The sequence below is a fragment of the Echinops telfairi genome, unplaced genomic scaffold (genome assembly GCF_000313985.2).
Source record: "Echinops telfairi isolate 266 unplaced genomic scaffold, ASM31398v2 ScPeMD7_2010;HRSCAF=2546, whole genome shotgun sequence".
Taxonomy (NCBI): domain Eukaryota; kingdom Metazoa; phylum Chordata; class Mammalia; order Afrosoricida; family Tenrecidae; genus Echinops; species Echinops telfairi.
In genome coordinates this window covers 7276058-7290710 of record NW_022105908.1, presented here as the reverse complement: position 1 = coordinate 7290710, position 14653 = coordinate 7276058, and the positions used below count along the sequence as shown (strand labels likewise).

Sequence of the window (14653 nt, the reverse complement as noted above, 5' to 3'; positions counted from 1 at the left end):
AACCTTCCTAGTGTCTTGACCCTTTAATATAGTTCTTCATGTTGTGGTGACCCCCCAACTATAAAATTATTTTCATTGCTACGTCATAACTGTAATTTTGCTACAGTTATGAATCGTAATGTAAATATCTGATATGCAGGATGTATTTTCATTGTTACAAATGGAACATAATTAAAGCACAGCATAGTGATTAATCACAAAAAACAGCATGTAATTATATATCGTGAAATATTTATTTCTAATGACAAATAAATGAAATTTTGTCTTGAAGCATGGTGTAGCATGGTAACAGTCTTCATGCCGGGTACCCGGATGTGGGCGTATCTGCATGTGGGCGGACCCGCCTGGAGATGGATAGAGGAGAAGTGTCTCAATTCCTAAGATCATCAGAAATGTGTGTTTTCCAATGGTCTTAGGCGACTCTTGTGAAAGGGTCCGTCTGATTCCCCAAAGGGGTCGTGACTCACAGGTTGAAAATTGCTGAGCTAGAGGAATGTTGTGTGTTTCATCGGTGCTATTCTGCACCCTGGATGGCTCGTCCCTTCCTTGTGACCCTTCTGTGAGGGGATGTCCAATTGTCTACAGATGGGCTTTGGGTCTCCACTCTGACCCCCATTGTTCACATCAAAATGGTGGTTTTGAATCTTCTGATGACTGATACCTGATCCCATCAACAACTCATGATCACACAGGTTGGTTTGCTTCTTCCATGTGGGCTGTGTTGCTTCCCTGCTAGATAGCCGCTTGTTTAACTTTAAGACCCCGGACACTGTATCTTGTAATAGCAGGCACCATCAGCTTTCTTCACCACATTAACTTATGCACCCATTTTTTCTTCAGTGATCGTGTCAGGCAAGGTGAGCATCACAGAAGGCCAGGTTATTAAAACAGATGTTCTTGTGTTGAGGGAGGAGTAGAGGCCCAATGTCCGTCTGCTACCTTAATCATTAACCTATAAACATATATACATAGACCTATGTCCCTATCGTTCTCTAGTAATATATTTGCATGTGTACATGCCTATGTTTAGACCTCTATAAATGTCTTTCGCCTCCTAGTTCTTGCCTCTATTTCCACGAGGCTGTTCTCACTGCACTCTGAAAGCGTTGGTTGGCTGTGCCTGTCTGGAGAATGAACATGTAGAAAAGAATGAGACTTAATCATGCTTTACAAAACAGGTTGTCTTTATCCCTTTTTCTAAAAGTGTATATGGGCCTTGATGTCTCTCCCTGCCCTGGTGTCCTGCCCCTCCCCTGAGGGAGCAAGGAGTCCCTGGGACCCGGTTTCTGTACCTCACTCACCCTTTTGATCTGCCACCGGTGGCTTCAGCGCGAAAGTGCGACCTGGAGGAACAAATTGTGGGGACGCCTGCCCATGATGTTGGGATGTTTAGTCTCGTGAGCAGAAGTAGAAAATGGTGGGAGTGGCACAGGACCTGCCTTAACTTTGGGGGGAATCATGAGAATCATCATCAGCACAAGCTCATTCCCGTGAGCGGAAGGTCAGACAGACCCTCACTCTCCAACCTTCTTACCCGTCCTGATACTAGTAGCTCTCTTCCCCAAAGCTCTGCCCACCTCTCTCCGGGCTCCGTGATTCATTGCCATGGCCACGCAGGGCTCTGACTTACAGTTCAGTGGTTTACCAAGGCTGCAGCAGACTGCAGCTCAGGGCCAGGGTCAAGGAGCTTGGGGCCAGAGGCTGAAAGGCTCCCTTAGAGGAGAGTCTATCCCTCCCTTCTGCGCAGCAACGCTCTCAGGGCCTCAGGCCCAGGAGACCAGTAGACTTCGCTCTGCCACGTATAACCCCTCTCAGCCTTACAGGCCACCTCTTGGCCTCTTCAGGATAGCCTCCTCCTGGCCCCCAGAAGACAGGAATTTTCTCAGCCCCCTGGAGACATGTCTCTTCATCCATCTTAGGACAGGCCTCACTCCCGTCAGCCCTCTGTCATCAGCCTCTCCACTGTTAACTGACAGCTCGTAGCCAGTGTAGCAGGTAGCCTCATTCCTAGCAGCAGCTTTCTGCCATCACAGACTCTCCCGCAGGGCCCCTGTCGGGCCTCTTGGTGTGCTCAGAGTTACAATACGTAATCCATATCTTTCAGAGCTTTCTTGCTCTCTCTCCTGCCCTCTTCTTCCATCTGCTTCTGTTTGCGAACTTCTCTGGGTCTCACTGAAGGAGCCCCGGGGCCATGGTGGGTAACCATTGGGAAGCCAACTGCAATGTTCAAAACCACTAGCTGTTCTTTGAGAGCAAGATCAGGCTTCCTCCTCCTGTAAAGAGCGAACCTCTTGGAAACCCACAGGGACAGTTCTACCCTGTCTTTACAGGGTTGTGATGAGTCAGAGTGGCCTTGGTGGCAGGGAGGGAGAGTTTGGTGGGACTAATTGCATTTAAGTCCTGGTCAGTTACAAGCACGGCTCTCTCATCAGGACCACAGACTGACCCATCCCCCCAGGGGTAGACTGCACACATATCATTTGCATAGGAGGCTGCAGTCACTTCATATGCATAGTGTGTCAACCAATCCCTGCAAAGTGAATTCACCGATCACAGGGCAGGCTGCAAAAGTAAACCACACTTTATTTTACAGCTCCTTCAGGAAATGTGACACGTCTGTTTCTGTGGCTAACAGAGACAGCCAATAGGCTGGAGACGCAAGTACTGGCAGCAGGAACGTACATGGCATAAGCGTGCCTTCTTTGGAAGTTGAGGTTGGGCAGTCACAAGGTTCTGAGGACATTCAGCCTGGGCTGAGAGGGTGTGCTTTTTCTAGAGGGCTTATGTGTGAGTTTCGTGTGTGGGATGAGTTTTGAGCTAAGAGCAAAGGAGCTGAGTGGGGAGTGAGAACAATCATGGGGTCTGACAGGAGCCCAAGGAGTCTGAGTGGGGAGGGCCAGGGAGGAAACTGGAGAGGCTGATGGAGAGAGGGCAGATCAAGGAAGGCCTGGGTGGAGGCTTTTGTTTGTTTGTTTTTGTTTTTGTATTTTATTTTATTTTTAACATTTTATTAGGGGCTCATACAACTGTTATCCCAATCCATACACACATCAATTGTGTAAAGCGCATTTGTACATCGTTTCTTAAAACATTTTCTCTCCACTTAAGCCCCCGACATTAGGTCCTCATTTTTCCCCCGCCCTCCCCCGCTCCCCCCTCCCTCATGAGCCCTTGATAGTTTATAAATGGGTATTTTGTCATATCTTGCCCTGTCCGACGTCTCCCTTCGGGTGGAGGCTTTTTAAAGGAGTTTGAGTTTTGTTTGGTGAGCTCATGAAGGAATGTTTTGAGTTAGAAACCAACCTATTTGCACAGAAGTAATCATTCAAACAGTACAGAAGGAAACACGAACAAGTCTCTTTCTCTCCCCAGACTCTGCTTGCAAGGCTCTCTGGTCGCCGGCACCTGGTTTGGTGCTGCCTTCTTCAGTCGATCTGCTGACAGCCTTATGCTACTGTGTCACGTACAGATTGTAGCTCTGCAAGCCCTTCCCCTGCCCTCACTCATTGTCACCTTTGTTAGGTGTTCCTTTTGTTCAGTTGATCCTAGTCAGCCTTTAGTTGTCGACACTCCCTGCTAACCGTCAATAGAAATGAGGACACATGTGCCCAGCTCTCCCTTCCACAGTTTTCTCTTCCTCCTGGTTTCTGTCAGGGGTGCCAGCATTTTTAGGACACTGCATGCCTAATAAAAGCTCGACGTTAAGAAGAGTGATTTGTGATTGTGGCAAGTGAGCGGAAACTGACTGCTAAGAAGACACACTGAGCAACGCCCAGCCTTTCTCAGTCACCCTCGCAGCTGGCTGTCCAGATGTGCCTTCTCAGCGGGCTGTGCACAAACATGCTGTGTTGTGTGGTTTCTGTCAACACACTCTGGCTTTCAGGCTTGTTTTTGTTTGTTCTAAAATGTCACGAGGTTGCGTCTAAAGACCGTCTTTGCCTGGGCATGGCACCCCGAGGCTTAAGTCGAAAGACATGCCTTTAAATTTTAAATTTAAAAATTAAACTAAAAGTCTTGATTCTGGGTTGTTTCTTTTTTCTCTATTTTTCTATTCTTCTCTTCTGGGTTTATTCACAGACAGATGCTTCCTAGAGGAGTTTCTGCTTCTCAGATTTTCTCTTCTCATTTTCTGATACTTTATCATTTCATTTTATGCTGGGGGAATTCCTTGATGTTGCCCATCTTTCTCCTTACTTCTGCTCATGTGTTTTTTCCTACTCCTATTAAAAATTGCTTTTGCGAGCGCGCTCCATTCTTTGTGCCTGGGGATGCCAAAGCCTGGAAAAAAGGAAGCCGTGGCCAAAGACGGGGAAGAGCCCAAGACCGAGCCAGAGGCCAAGAAGAGTAAGGCGGGGGCAAAGAAAACTGAGAAAGAGGCAGCGGGAGAGGGGCCAGCCCTTTGCTCCGACTCTCCGGATCAGAAAACATCTCCCAGTGGCAAATCTGCCACACTTAAGATCTGCTCGTGGAATGTGGATGGTCTTCGAGCCTGGATTAAGAAGAAAGGTTTAGATTGGGTAAAGGAGGAAGCTCCAGATATCCTGTGCCTCCAAGAAACCAAGTGTTCGGAGAAAAAACTACCAGCTAAATTGCAAGACCTGCCTGGACTATCTCATCAGTACTGGTCAGCACCTTCGGACAAAGAAGGGGACAGTGGCGTGGGTCTACTCTCTCGCCAGTGCCCACTCAAAGTTTCCTAGGGCATTGGCGAAGAGGAGCATGATCAGGAAGGCCGGGTGATCGTAGCTGAATATGCCGAGTTTGTGCTGGTAACAGTCTATGTACCTAATGCAGGCCGGGGTCTGGTGCGACTGGAGTACCGGCAGTGCTGGGATGAAGCCTTCTGCAAATTCCTGAAGGACTTGGCTGCCTGCAAGCCCCTAGTGCTATGTGGCGACCTTAACGTGGCCCACGAAGAGATTGACCTTCGCAACCCAAAAGGCAACAAAAAGAATGCTGGCTTTACTCCACAGGAGCGCCAAGGCTTTGGGGAGTTGCTGCAGGCTGTGCCGTTGGCCGACAGCTTCCGCCACCTCTACCCAGATGTGGCCTATGCTTACACCTTTTGGACCTACATGATGAATGCTCGATCCAAGAATGTTGGCTGGCGTCTTGATTATTTTTTGTTGTCTCATTCTCTGTTACCTGCGCTTATGTGACAGCAAGATCCGTTCCAAGGCCTTAGGCAGCGATCACTGCCCTATCACCCTACTCCTAGCACTGTGACACCTCTCCCAAGTCACTTGGGCCTGGAAAAAGAGCCCTCAAAACTCAAGTGTTTCTTCTTTACGTTTTTTCTCTTGAGAAATCTGCACTCTAGATGCCTTTTACAATTTTATGTGAACCCTCCAAACAGGCTCTTAGTGACGGATTTTGGTTTCCCTCATGGCCTTTTAAGGCTGTGGTTCTTATTTTGTGGAGGGTTTGGGTTTTGCATTAGACAAAAGTTACTGATGACTTCCTTTGACCGTCTATATGAAAATAAAAGCCATAGCTTCAAAAAAAAATTGCTTTTGCATTTATATTTTTAGTTTGAAGAAAAAAATTACATCATCAAAAATCTTTCTTTCATCCACTGCCCGGGTTGGGGAGGTGGAAGGGTGGATGCTAAGGTTCCATGGGGGGTGGGGGTGGGGGTCGGGCAGTAACTGGGTTTTTGGGGACGTCCCACAAAGCTGGTCCACAGACAGGTTTTGCATTCAGCATTCAGTCTCCACAGCTCATTGATGAACCACGATCACCGATGTTCCTCCCACACCTCCCATCACGGTCCGCAGTACCCAGCGCTTCATGCACAGGGACCCCTCCTGCCCTCCTCCCGCCAGCCCCTGCCTCTAGAGCGTCTGAGGGCCTAGCCAGGCCCACTTCTGATTTGGGGCTTCATGCATCCTGATGATCCTGTCTTCCTTCTGTTTCCTAGACACCTCCCCCAAAGTGTCTGGTTGGCTGATGTGTGACCCTCCACTTCTTAGAATGACTGTTCACTGATCCACTTTGATGTGTCGTTACATTGGATTTTCATAAAGAGGTGGGTGTGGTTAGATTTGCATTTTAAAATGGTCATGCTGGTAGATAGCCAGGGCAATGGCTTGCAGGGTAGGAGGCAGTTGTTATCCAGGTAAGAGAAGAGCGATTGGTCAGAGGGAGGTAGGGACCATAGAGGTAGAGCCTTGAGATGTTGGAGGCATGGCAGATCTGAACTCGTGCACCCCGGAAGTTTGCAGTGTGGTGTCTGCAGCGCTTGGAGCAGAGGGGCTGCATAGCCATCGAGGCACGAGGACAAGTAGAGCCCCTCTGGAGAACCGGAAGTGGGAACTGGATCAGTGAACAAGGCTTAACAATAGGGCAGCTCAGGGCTGGACGGAGCTGAAACCGATGGACATGAGGTCTGCAGTGTCCATCAGCACAAGGAGAGGATCTGCAGTGACTAGTGAGTGTGACGTGCTTGTAGCTGGAAGAGAGGGGATTGTGGGCATGGGTCCAATGGCACTTGATCACACGAGGCAAGAGGCTTTGGAGAGGGAAAAGGCAAGAGTCCAGGGTAGTTCCCCTGTTCCTGGGCAGCTGGGAAATGATGTCATCAGGAAGAGAGAGGGCTTTAGTAATGCATTGGATAGGTTGTGTTCATGGTGCCTACAGGCTGAGCATTCAGCAGGTGATTGAGTGTGAAGCTCAGCATTTGAGGTGGGTCAATCCTTACTCCTGGCTGTAGATCCAGCTCTTACTGTGTTGTGGGAGCCCAGCACTGTTCTCCGTGCCCTCCCTCCTACCCGCAGTCCCTGCATCCTTAGGTCCCCTCCTGCCATCATTTAAATGTATTCAGCTCCTTCCCACCGCCCTAACCACTTTATTTGGTTTACACCCCATCTTGCTCCAGCCCTACCAACTGCAAATCTCTCGAAGCAGCTTTCTGGGTATGACAGCTTGATTTTCATAGCTGATTTCCATATCCCTGTCTGCTTTTTAAAAAAATAATTTGTATTGTGAAAGTATATACAGCACATTTGCCAATTTAACATTCCTCATTCCTCATGTGTCCAACTTAGTGACATCTCGTCTAGTCACCATATTATGCAGCCATCACCAATGTTCCTCCCACACCTCCCATCGTGTCCACAGAACCCAGCGCTTCATGCACACGGACCCCTCCTGCCCTCCTCCCGCCAGCCCCAGGTAACCACGGAGCAACTTTGGTCTCTATGCACATGCCTGGTCTAGAAGTTTTGTATGAGTGAGATCAAATGATATTTGCCCTCTGCTGTCTGACTTTAGTACATGCAACATGATTTTGAGCTTCACCCATGTTGTAGCATGGGTCGAAATCTCATTTATATTCATGGCCAAGTAATATTCTATTGTGTGCTTGTATAACATTTGGCTGCTATGTCTCAGTTTCTTTTGCAGTCACATCCTTCTCCAATAGGAGCATTATCTGTCTCCAGCCCCCTTTCCTCTCTCAGCCTGCATTTCATCCAGTTTTGTGCTCTACATCTACGTAGTCACAGCTCTAGCCTGTTCCTCTTTTTCCATGAGAGCCACCTACCTACTCAGCCTGTCCACTTGGATGCTTCTCGATAGCTCCATCCATCCTTGATATCTCTGGGGATGACCTTTGTGAGGATAAAGAGAACCAAAGCCTACCCACTCCACAGGCCGGAAGCTTGGGAGTCATCCTCGATACTTCCCTGTCTGCCCCCAGTCCTCACCAGTAACCAGGCTCTCTCATTAGTACTTAAGGAATTTAAGGAAGTTTTAACTTCCTTCCCTCCTACCACTTCTCTTTGGCCCCTTCTCCACTTCTAGTCTATTCTGAGATGCCCACCTGGGCAAACATGGATGCCCATTCGTCAAAAAGCGGCAATCCTTCTCAAACGAAAACCTGATTGAACTTAAGTGCCTTAGGAGACACTCTTAAATCTTTCATGTGCCCTACCTGGTCTGGGGCGGATGTTCTCCTCCAGGTTCAGCCTGTCCCCCTTTCTCCTTGTTCTGTTTCTGTCTTTCAGGAGCGCGGGGCTTTGCGCATGGGCTTCTCTCTAGGGGAAGCTGTCTGCTCCCCAACCCTCTAGCTGTTGACTCATCCTTGTCTTTCACTGTGCCTCTTAAACAATACTTTCTCTGGGAGGCACATGGGACTCCTTTGCAACGCTAAATAATTCACAGCTATTTTCGTAATTAATTATAATGTGCTTAATGTGTTTCCTTCTCTGTTGTCTCCTTGTCCCCAGGACCTTGTCCAGTGACTGGCTAGTGATAGACCTACGATCTGGCAGAGAGAGAGAGAGAGTGTGTTAGACCTATGATCTGGCAGAGAGAGAGAGAGAGAGTGTGTGTGCGCTCTCAGGGATGGTAGCTGGCTCCAGGTATGGATGGAGGAACTGGTTGCCTAGAGAAATAAAGCTATGCTCACGATAAAAGGTGAGTAGAGAGCCCCAAAGGAAGCCAAGGAGGAGAAACTGAAGGTGTAGGAGAAGGACGAGGCTGGCTTCACCATACTCCGGAGATATGGGGCCCAATACAGAGCAATAAAGTAGCTCCTAATTTGAGCATTTTTGAAATCATTAGTGAAATCGTTTTCTTTTTAGATACTATTTTATTGTGCTTTTGCTGAAGGGTTGTACCGTAGTTTAGGTTCCTAGTCAACAACTTTGACCCAAGATGATTGGTGACACGGTTACATTCTTCACAATGTGCAAGCATTCGAATTGTGTCTGTTCTGATCGTTCCTTTCCATCAGTCGAGTTCCCCTCGCCCCTCACATCCTCTTTGTTATAGGTGATGTTTTAAAAGGAGCGTGCTGCTTATGGGAAGTCTTCTTCACCTGTTTATCCAAGATAACTCTCAGGTGACCTCAGGAGTGAGCTCGGTCCGAGATTGGAAGAGCAGCTCAGGGCAGTCATCTCTTGGACTCCTGCAGGCTTCAACTAATCCCAATAGGTCTGTTTTTGTTTTTTAAAGGTGGAATTTGAGGTTCTGGTCTATATTTTATCTATTGTGGCTTTAATTAGAATGGTCAATAGTGACAGCCAAGCATTATCTAGTTCTGGTCTCAGGGTAGGTGAGGATGTGGTTGGTGTAGACTATTTGCCTTGTAGACTAGTTTCTTCTCGGAAGCTTAGTTTTGCTCTAGCCGGGTGGAGACCAGTAGTCGTATCTTACATGGCCACTCACAAGCTTCCAGACCACAGACGCTGCTCACTGAACAAAGATGTAGAAATATACCTTGGGAATTGTACTATGCAGTTATGTCCCACAACACTATGATTCTGGTCCTTCAAGCCTAGAAATCCAAACCCATGATGTATTACCTAAAAAGTTATCAAAACTGTATTTCCTTTGTGCTTTATTGTGCATGTGATTATATGTCCATGTGGTCACATGGATGCGTATACATATAAACCCTAACCAAACCCATCGACGTCGAGTTAATCCTGACTATCATGATCTTATAAAGTAGAATAGAACTTCCTTCAAGGTTTTCTATTTTGAAGGGTTTTCAAGGCTGAAGTCTTTTTTTTTTAAATCATTTTATTGGGGGCTTGTACAACTCTTATCACAGTCCATACATCCATTGTGTCAAGCACATTTGTACATTTGTTGCCATCATCATTTTCGAAACATTTTCTTTCTACTTGAGCCCTTGGTATCAGCTCACTTTTTCCTCTCCCTCCATCCCCCCCTCACGAACCCTTGATAATTTATAAATTATTATTATTTTTCCATGTCTTACACTGACTGATGCCTCTCTTCACCCACTTTTCTTTTGGCTGTCCCCCTGGGAGGGAGTTATATGTAGATCATTGTGATCGGTACTCCCTTTCTGCCCCCACCTTCCCTTCCCTGCCTAGTATGTCTGTTCTCATTACTGGTCTTGAGGGGTGTATCTGTCCTGGATTCCCTGTGTTTCCAGTTCTTATCAGTACCCGTGTACGTGTTCTGGTCTAGCTGGATTTGTAAGGTAGAATTGGGATCATGATAGTGGGGCGGGGGAGGAAGCATTAAAGAACTAGAGGAATGTATGTTGCATCGGTGCTACACTGCACCCTGACTGTTTGATTTCCATCTCTCTACCACATCCCTGGGGAATTTTGCACTCTTTAATTTACACATCAAGCTGTGTTCCTTTTTAAATGTTCTATGGGTTTGGGGAACAAAAGAAAAAGTTGGAAGGGACAAGATCCAGGTTCCAGGCTGGGTGGGGAAGGCTTCCCAGTGAAAGTCTTGTAGGAGAGCCTGCTGCCCTCCAAGAATGAGCAGGTGCGTTGCTGTGATTGGGGGACAATCCCTTGGCTCAACCTTCCTGGCCTTTTACTCTCCAGTGCAATTTTCCATTTTCTTGAACCTTCATACCCAACACCTGTAATATGTTTTGTTTCCTTTGAGAAAATCTATTAAGATTTTCTCTTTGAAATTTCAAAAAACTCACCTCTGAGTTGAATTTAACTGGCTCAGCAGATTCCCTGTTTTGATAAGGACTTTTTGGTTTGAACCAAACCAAAGTTTGCTAGACTAAATGTATTGCCGAGAGAGCGTGCCTGCACAGACCCTCTGATCCCAGATGCATGCTTACACACATTGTGGTTGGGATAAACCTGTGCGTGTATGAACTTTTTGACATACATACCCATATACATACATATGAGATGGAATTACAAGACAATGGAATTTTCCCATGAACTTTTTGAAGCCCCTTCATAGATATAAAAACACCCATTTACTGTTGGGGCTTTTTGTGTGTGCACTGTTTCAAAATTATATATGCCATGGCAGTTGCCACTAGGTCCTGTGTGCGTGTGTGTACTCCTTAGTAACATTATTTACTTGTGTTAAGTTGTGGACATTTCACCCTTACTTGATGGTACCTTTCCCATTCTCCAAAATGACATGTTCCCATCATTTAAAGAGTGAATTCCCATCTCCACTCCCCCAAGACCCCCGTCCCTGGGAACCACTATGAACATTAGTTTCTATATATTTAGCTGTTCATGCCATTTATCAAAGTGATAATATACAATGTTTGGTCTATGTTAATGATTTATTTTTGTGCGACTTAACGCCTTATAGGTTCACCCATGTCCCAAGAAGTTCTAGGAATTCATTTTTCTTTATTGCTTATAGACATACACACATAGTATTCCATTGTATGTGTGTACCACATTTTATCTGTCATGAAACAAGTGCCCACTGTCTTCATTACTGTGGGTGTGTAATAGGTTTCTCAAACCAGGAAGGGCGGGGACTGCTGTTTTGTTCCTCAAAACTGCCTTGACTATCAGTGTCTCTTGCCTTTCTGTATAAAATTGAGGATTCATTTTTCCATTTCTGTAAAGAATGCTAGAATGTTAAATTTTGATAAAATTGTGTTTTGTATTTAGAGTTTGGGTAGTAATGACATCTTGACGATTGTAAGCCCCAATTTGTGAGCTGGACTATCTGACCATCATCTAGTTAGGCTTTCTTTAGACTCTTTCAGCGGTGCTTTACAATTGTCTTTTCTGGTTGTTGTTGTTTTTTCTTTTTTTAGTGCTTTACGATTTTCGTTGTCTAAGTCTTTCAGATCCCTGGTTAAATTTATTCTGAGGTATTTTATTCTATTGGATGCTATTGTAATTGAAGTTGTTTCATAATTCCCTTTTCAGATTTCTCAAGGCTGGTATCTAGAAACCCAATTCCTTGCTGTGTTGTCTTTGTATCCTGCAATTTCATTAAATTCCTCTATTCTTGTTTTTTTGTTTGTTTTCTCTGAAGAATTATGTCATCTGCAAATAGGGATACTTTACCCTTTCCTTTCCAATGTGGCTTTGTTTGGCTTTTCTCAGTTTCTCTTGCCTTGTTGCTCTGGCTAGGGCTTTCAGCACAATACTAAACAGGAGTAGTGATAGTGGCCGTCCAGATATGGAGCAGTGGTTTCCTTGATATGGATGGTCTAGCTTTGGTCATTGTAATTCCCACGGAACAACTGGGTGGGGTCATGCAGATTGGCCGCATTTCCTTATTTCTTTATGGGTCTGAGCAAGAGAAGGTGCTAAAAGATGCTGATAAGATTGTATGATTCAGCAGTAAGTGAAAATCTTGGAACTTTGACATGGGGATTGGTCATTTTTGCCAACTCACTGGGTAGAAAACGAGCCATCTCAGAAGCGGGAATGGGGAATCTCACCATCATCAAGAGTCAAGAGTGGAAGACAACCTTTGGACTTGGAGATCCCTGCATGTTGGGCCTCCTTGATTCAAGAGACAGGACTGTGATGTTGGGGAAGCGGTGACAGAAAGATGCAGTAGCACTAAGAGCATGACAGAGTGGTGAACTTCCAGGTCCGTGGAACTAGGGAAGCTGTGCCTTCAGGCGGGAGGCCAACTTGCCGAGGAGGGTACCCTCCCAGCACTAAGTTTGCAGAGCTTGCTGATCCAGGGAACTAGAACTGAGTGAGGATTTAGAGTGGGGTGGCCTACCCTGAGACAATAATGGGCAGTGCTAAGGGAGCTTTGTAGCACTGCCCAAGCAGGACAGAGGCCAAGTGGCAGTTTGATTGAGAGATGTGCAGGCAGAGCTGCAAAAAGGTGCCAGACGGAAGGGCTGCGTTTTGATATTTTAACCTATTAACTTGCCCAGTAAACCACACGATCCTGAACATGGTCTGTTAGTTCTGTGGGGCCATTGCAGTGTATCATCAAATCCAGAAAAGAAGTCAAGGACGCTGTGGGAGTGACAACTGGCATCAGACTCGTTACGAAGGTTGGAGGGAGAGGCATCTCTCACCTCCCTTTGATAGAAACCGGCCTTGACTGGTTGTTGAATTTGAGTTTCCTTCCCTTTAGTGTAATCAGAGGACATCAGATGCTGCCTCCACAGCCTGTTTGCAAGTGTCTAGTTTCTGGTTCCAAGGGGAAAGTTTGCCATTGAGTATCATGTTGCCTGCTGGCTTTTCATAGATGACCCTAACATACCGGTATTAAGGAACTTTCTTTTTATTCTTGTCTTGTCAAGAATTGTTATCAAGAAAGGCTGCCAGATGTCATCAAATGCCTTCTCTACATAAATTGAGATGATTACGTGGATCGTTTCCTTTGCTCTATTAATTGGTACATTCTGTTGACTATTTTCTAGTGTTGAGCCAGCCTTGCAATTCCTGAAATGAATCCCGTTGGATCCTGCTTGCCTTCGTTCTTTTGTACTGCTGTAGACGGAATAACACAAGTGGATGGATGTCTTTAACAAGCACGTTTATTTTTCTCACAGTCTCAGAGACTAGAAGTCTGAAAGCAGGGTACCATCTCTCGAGAGAGGATCTTCCTTTCTGTTGGCTCTGGGGAAAGGTCCTTATCTCTCGGCTTCAAATCCCTGGCTCCTTGGTGACTTCATGCGGCAAGGTCTCTATCTTCCCCATCTCTGCTTATTTGCCTGCTTGTTTAAAACCTTTTGTATCTTAAAGGAGATTTATGTAAGTCACCTCCTATATTAATATGGCATCATTAGCATAACAAAGAATGCCCATTCCCAAGTGGGATTATAACCACAGAGATAGGGGTTGGGATTTATAAAACATTATGGTGGGGGCACAATTCAATCCACAGCCCACCCCCTGTTGAGTTGATTGTGACTTGTAATGACCCTATAGGGCAGTGGTTCTCAACCTTCCTAACACCACGGCCCTTTAATACAGCTCCTCATGTTGGTGACCTCCCCCCCCCCAACCATAAAATTATTTTCGTTGCTACTTCGTAACAGTAATTTTGCTACTGTTATGAATCGGGCAACCCCTGTGAAAGGGTTGTTCGGCCCCCCAAGGGGTCGCAACCCACAGGTTGAGAACCACTGCAAAGTAGACCCGCTTCTTAGGGTTTTTGAAGCTGTAAGTCTTTATGTAAACAGACTGTCAACCTCTTTCTTCCTCAGAACTGCTGGTAGGTTTGAGCTGTTGACCTTTTGGCTAGCAGCCAAGCCCTAAACCACTGCACATAACCAAGTGTTTTTTATTAATAGCAGGAACTTTTAAAACAGCTACTGAATGGATGCTGCCTGTGGTTTCAGAAAGAATGAGTCATTCTGAAGTTGTGTTTTTGTTTTTTCACAACATTCTATGTAAATGGCCAAATTAGTACCAGAAATTCCCTTATGCACTTCAGTTATGTTCATAAGTTAATCTTTTTCTATGCCTTGTGGTACTTTTTTTCTCTTATACACAAGTTTTGACAATGAGGAGGTTTGAGATTGATAATAGTAGTTCAATGTCCCAATACCTACGTAGTTTTGTTTTATTTGGTTTTTAAATCCAGGATCCAATGAAAGATCATGATTGCATTTGGTGAAGTCCCTTTGTGGTCAGCTGCCACAAGTGAACAACAGGATGAAATGCTGCCCAGGCCTGTTCCCTTCCCATAAGTCATTGAGGCTCTGACTATTGTGATCCTTAGGGTTTTCATGGGCTAATTTTTGGAAGTAGATTGCCAGCCCTTTCTTCCCTGCCTGTTTTAGTATGGATCCGCTGTGGAACCCTATTCATCCTGGCCTCCCACAAGTATTCACAGACAGCAGGCAGTTACACATGAGGTGCACGCCTGGGATTTGGACCCAGGTTCCTTACAGGGAAGGCAAGAACTCTACCACTGAGCCACCGCATACTACATCTCTTTAGTTTCCTATAATCTGGGC

At 45.9% G+C, this 14653-nt stretch overlaps 2 protein-coding genes across 2 annotated transcripts in view; both read left to right on the top strand.

Annotated features, from left to right (window-relative positions):
• Window positions 1-14653, top strand: part of ADORA2B (adenosine A2b receptor) — a 37823-nt gene that overhangs the window by 6900 nt on the left and 16270 nt on the right. The window lies entirely within an intron of this gene.
• On the top strand, window positions 4269-5497 carry LOC101651290 (DNA-(apurinic or apyrimidinic site) endonuclease-like). Its single transcript, XM_045293427.1, is given in 2 exon segments — window positions 4269-5150; window positions 5152-5497. Coding segments are annotated over 2 exon segments (957 nt in total). The 3' UTR covers window positions 5227-5497.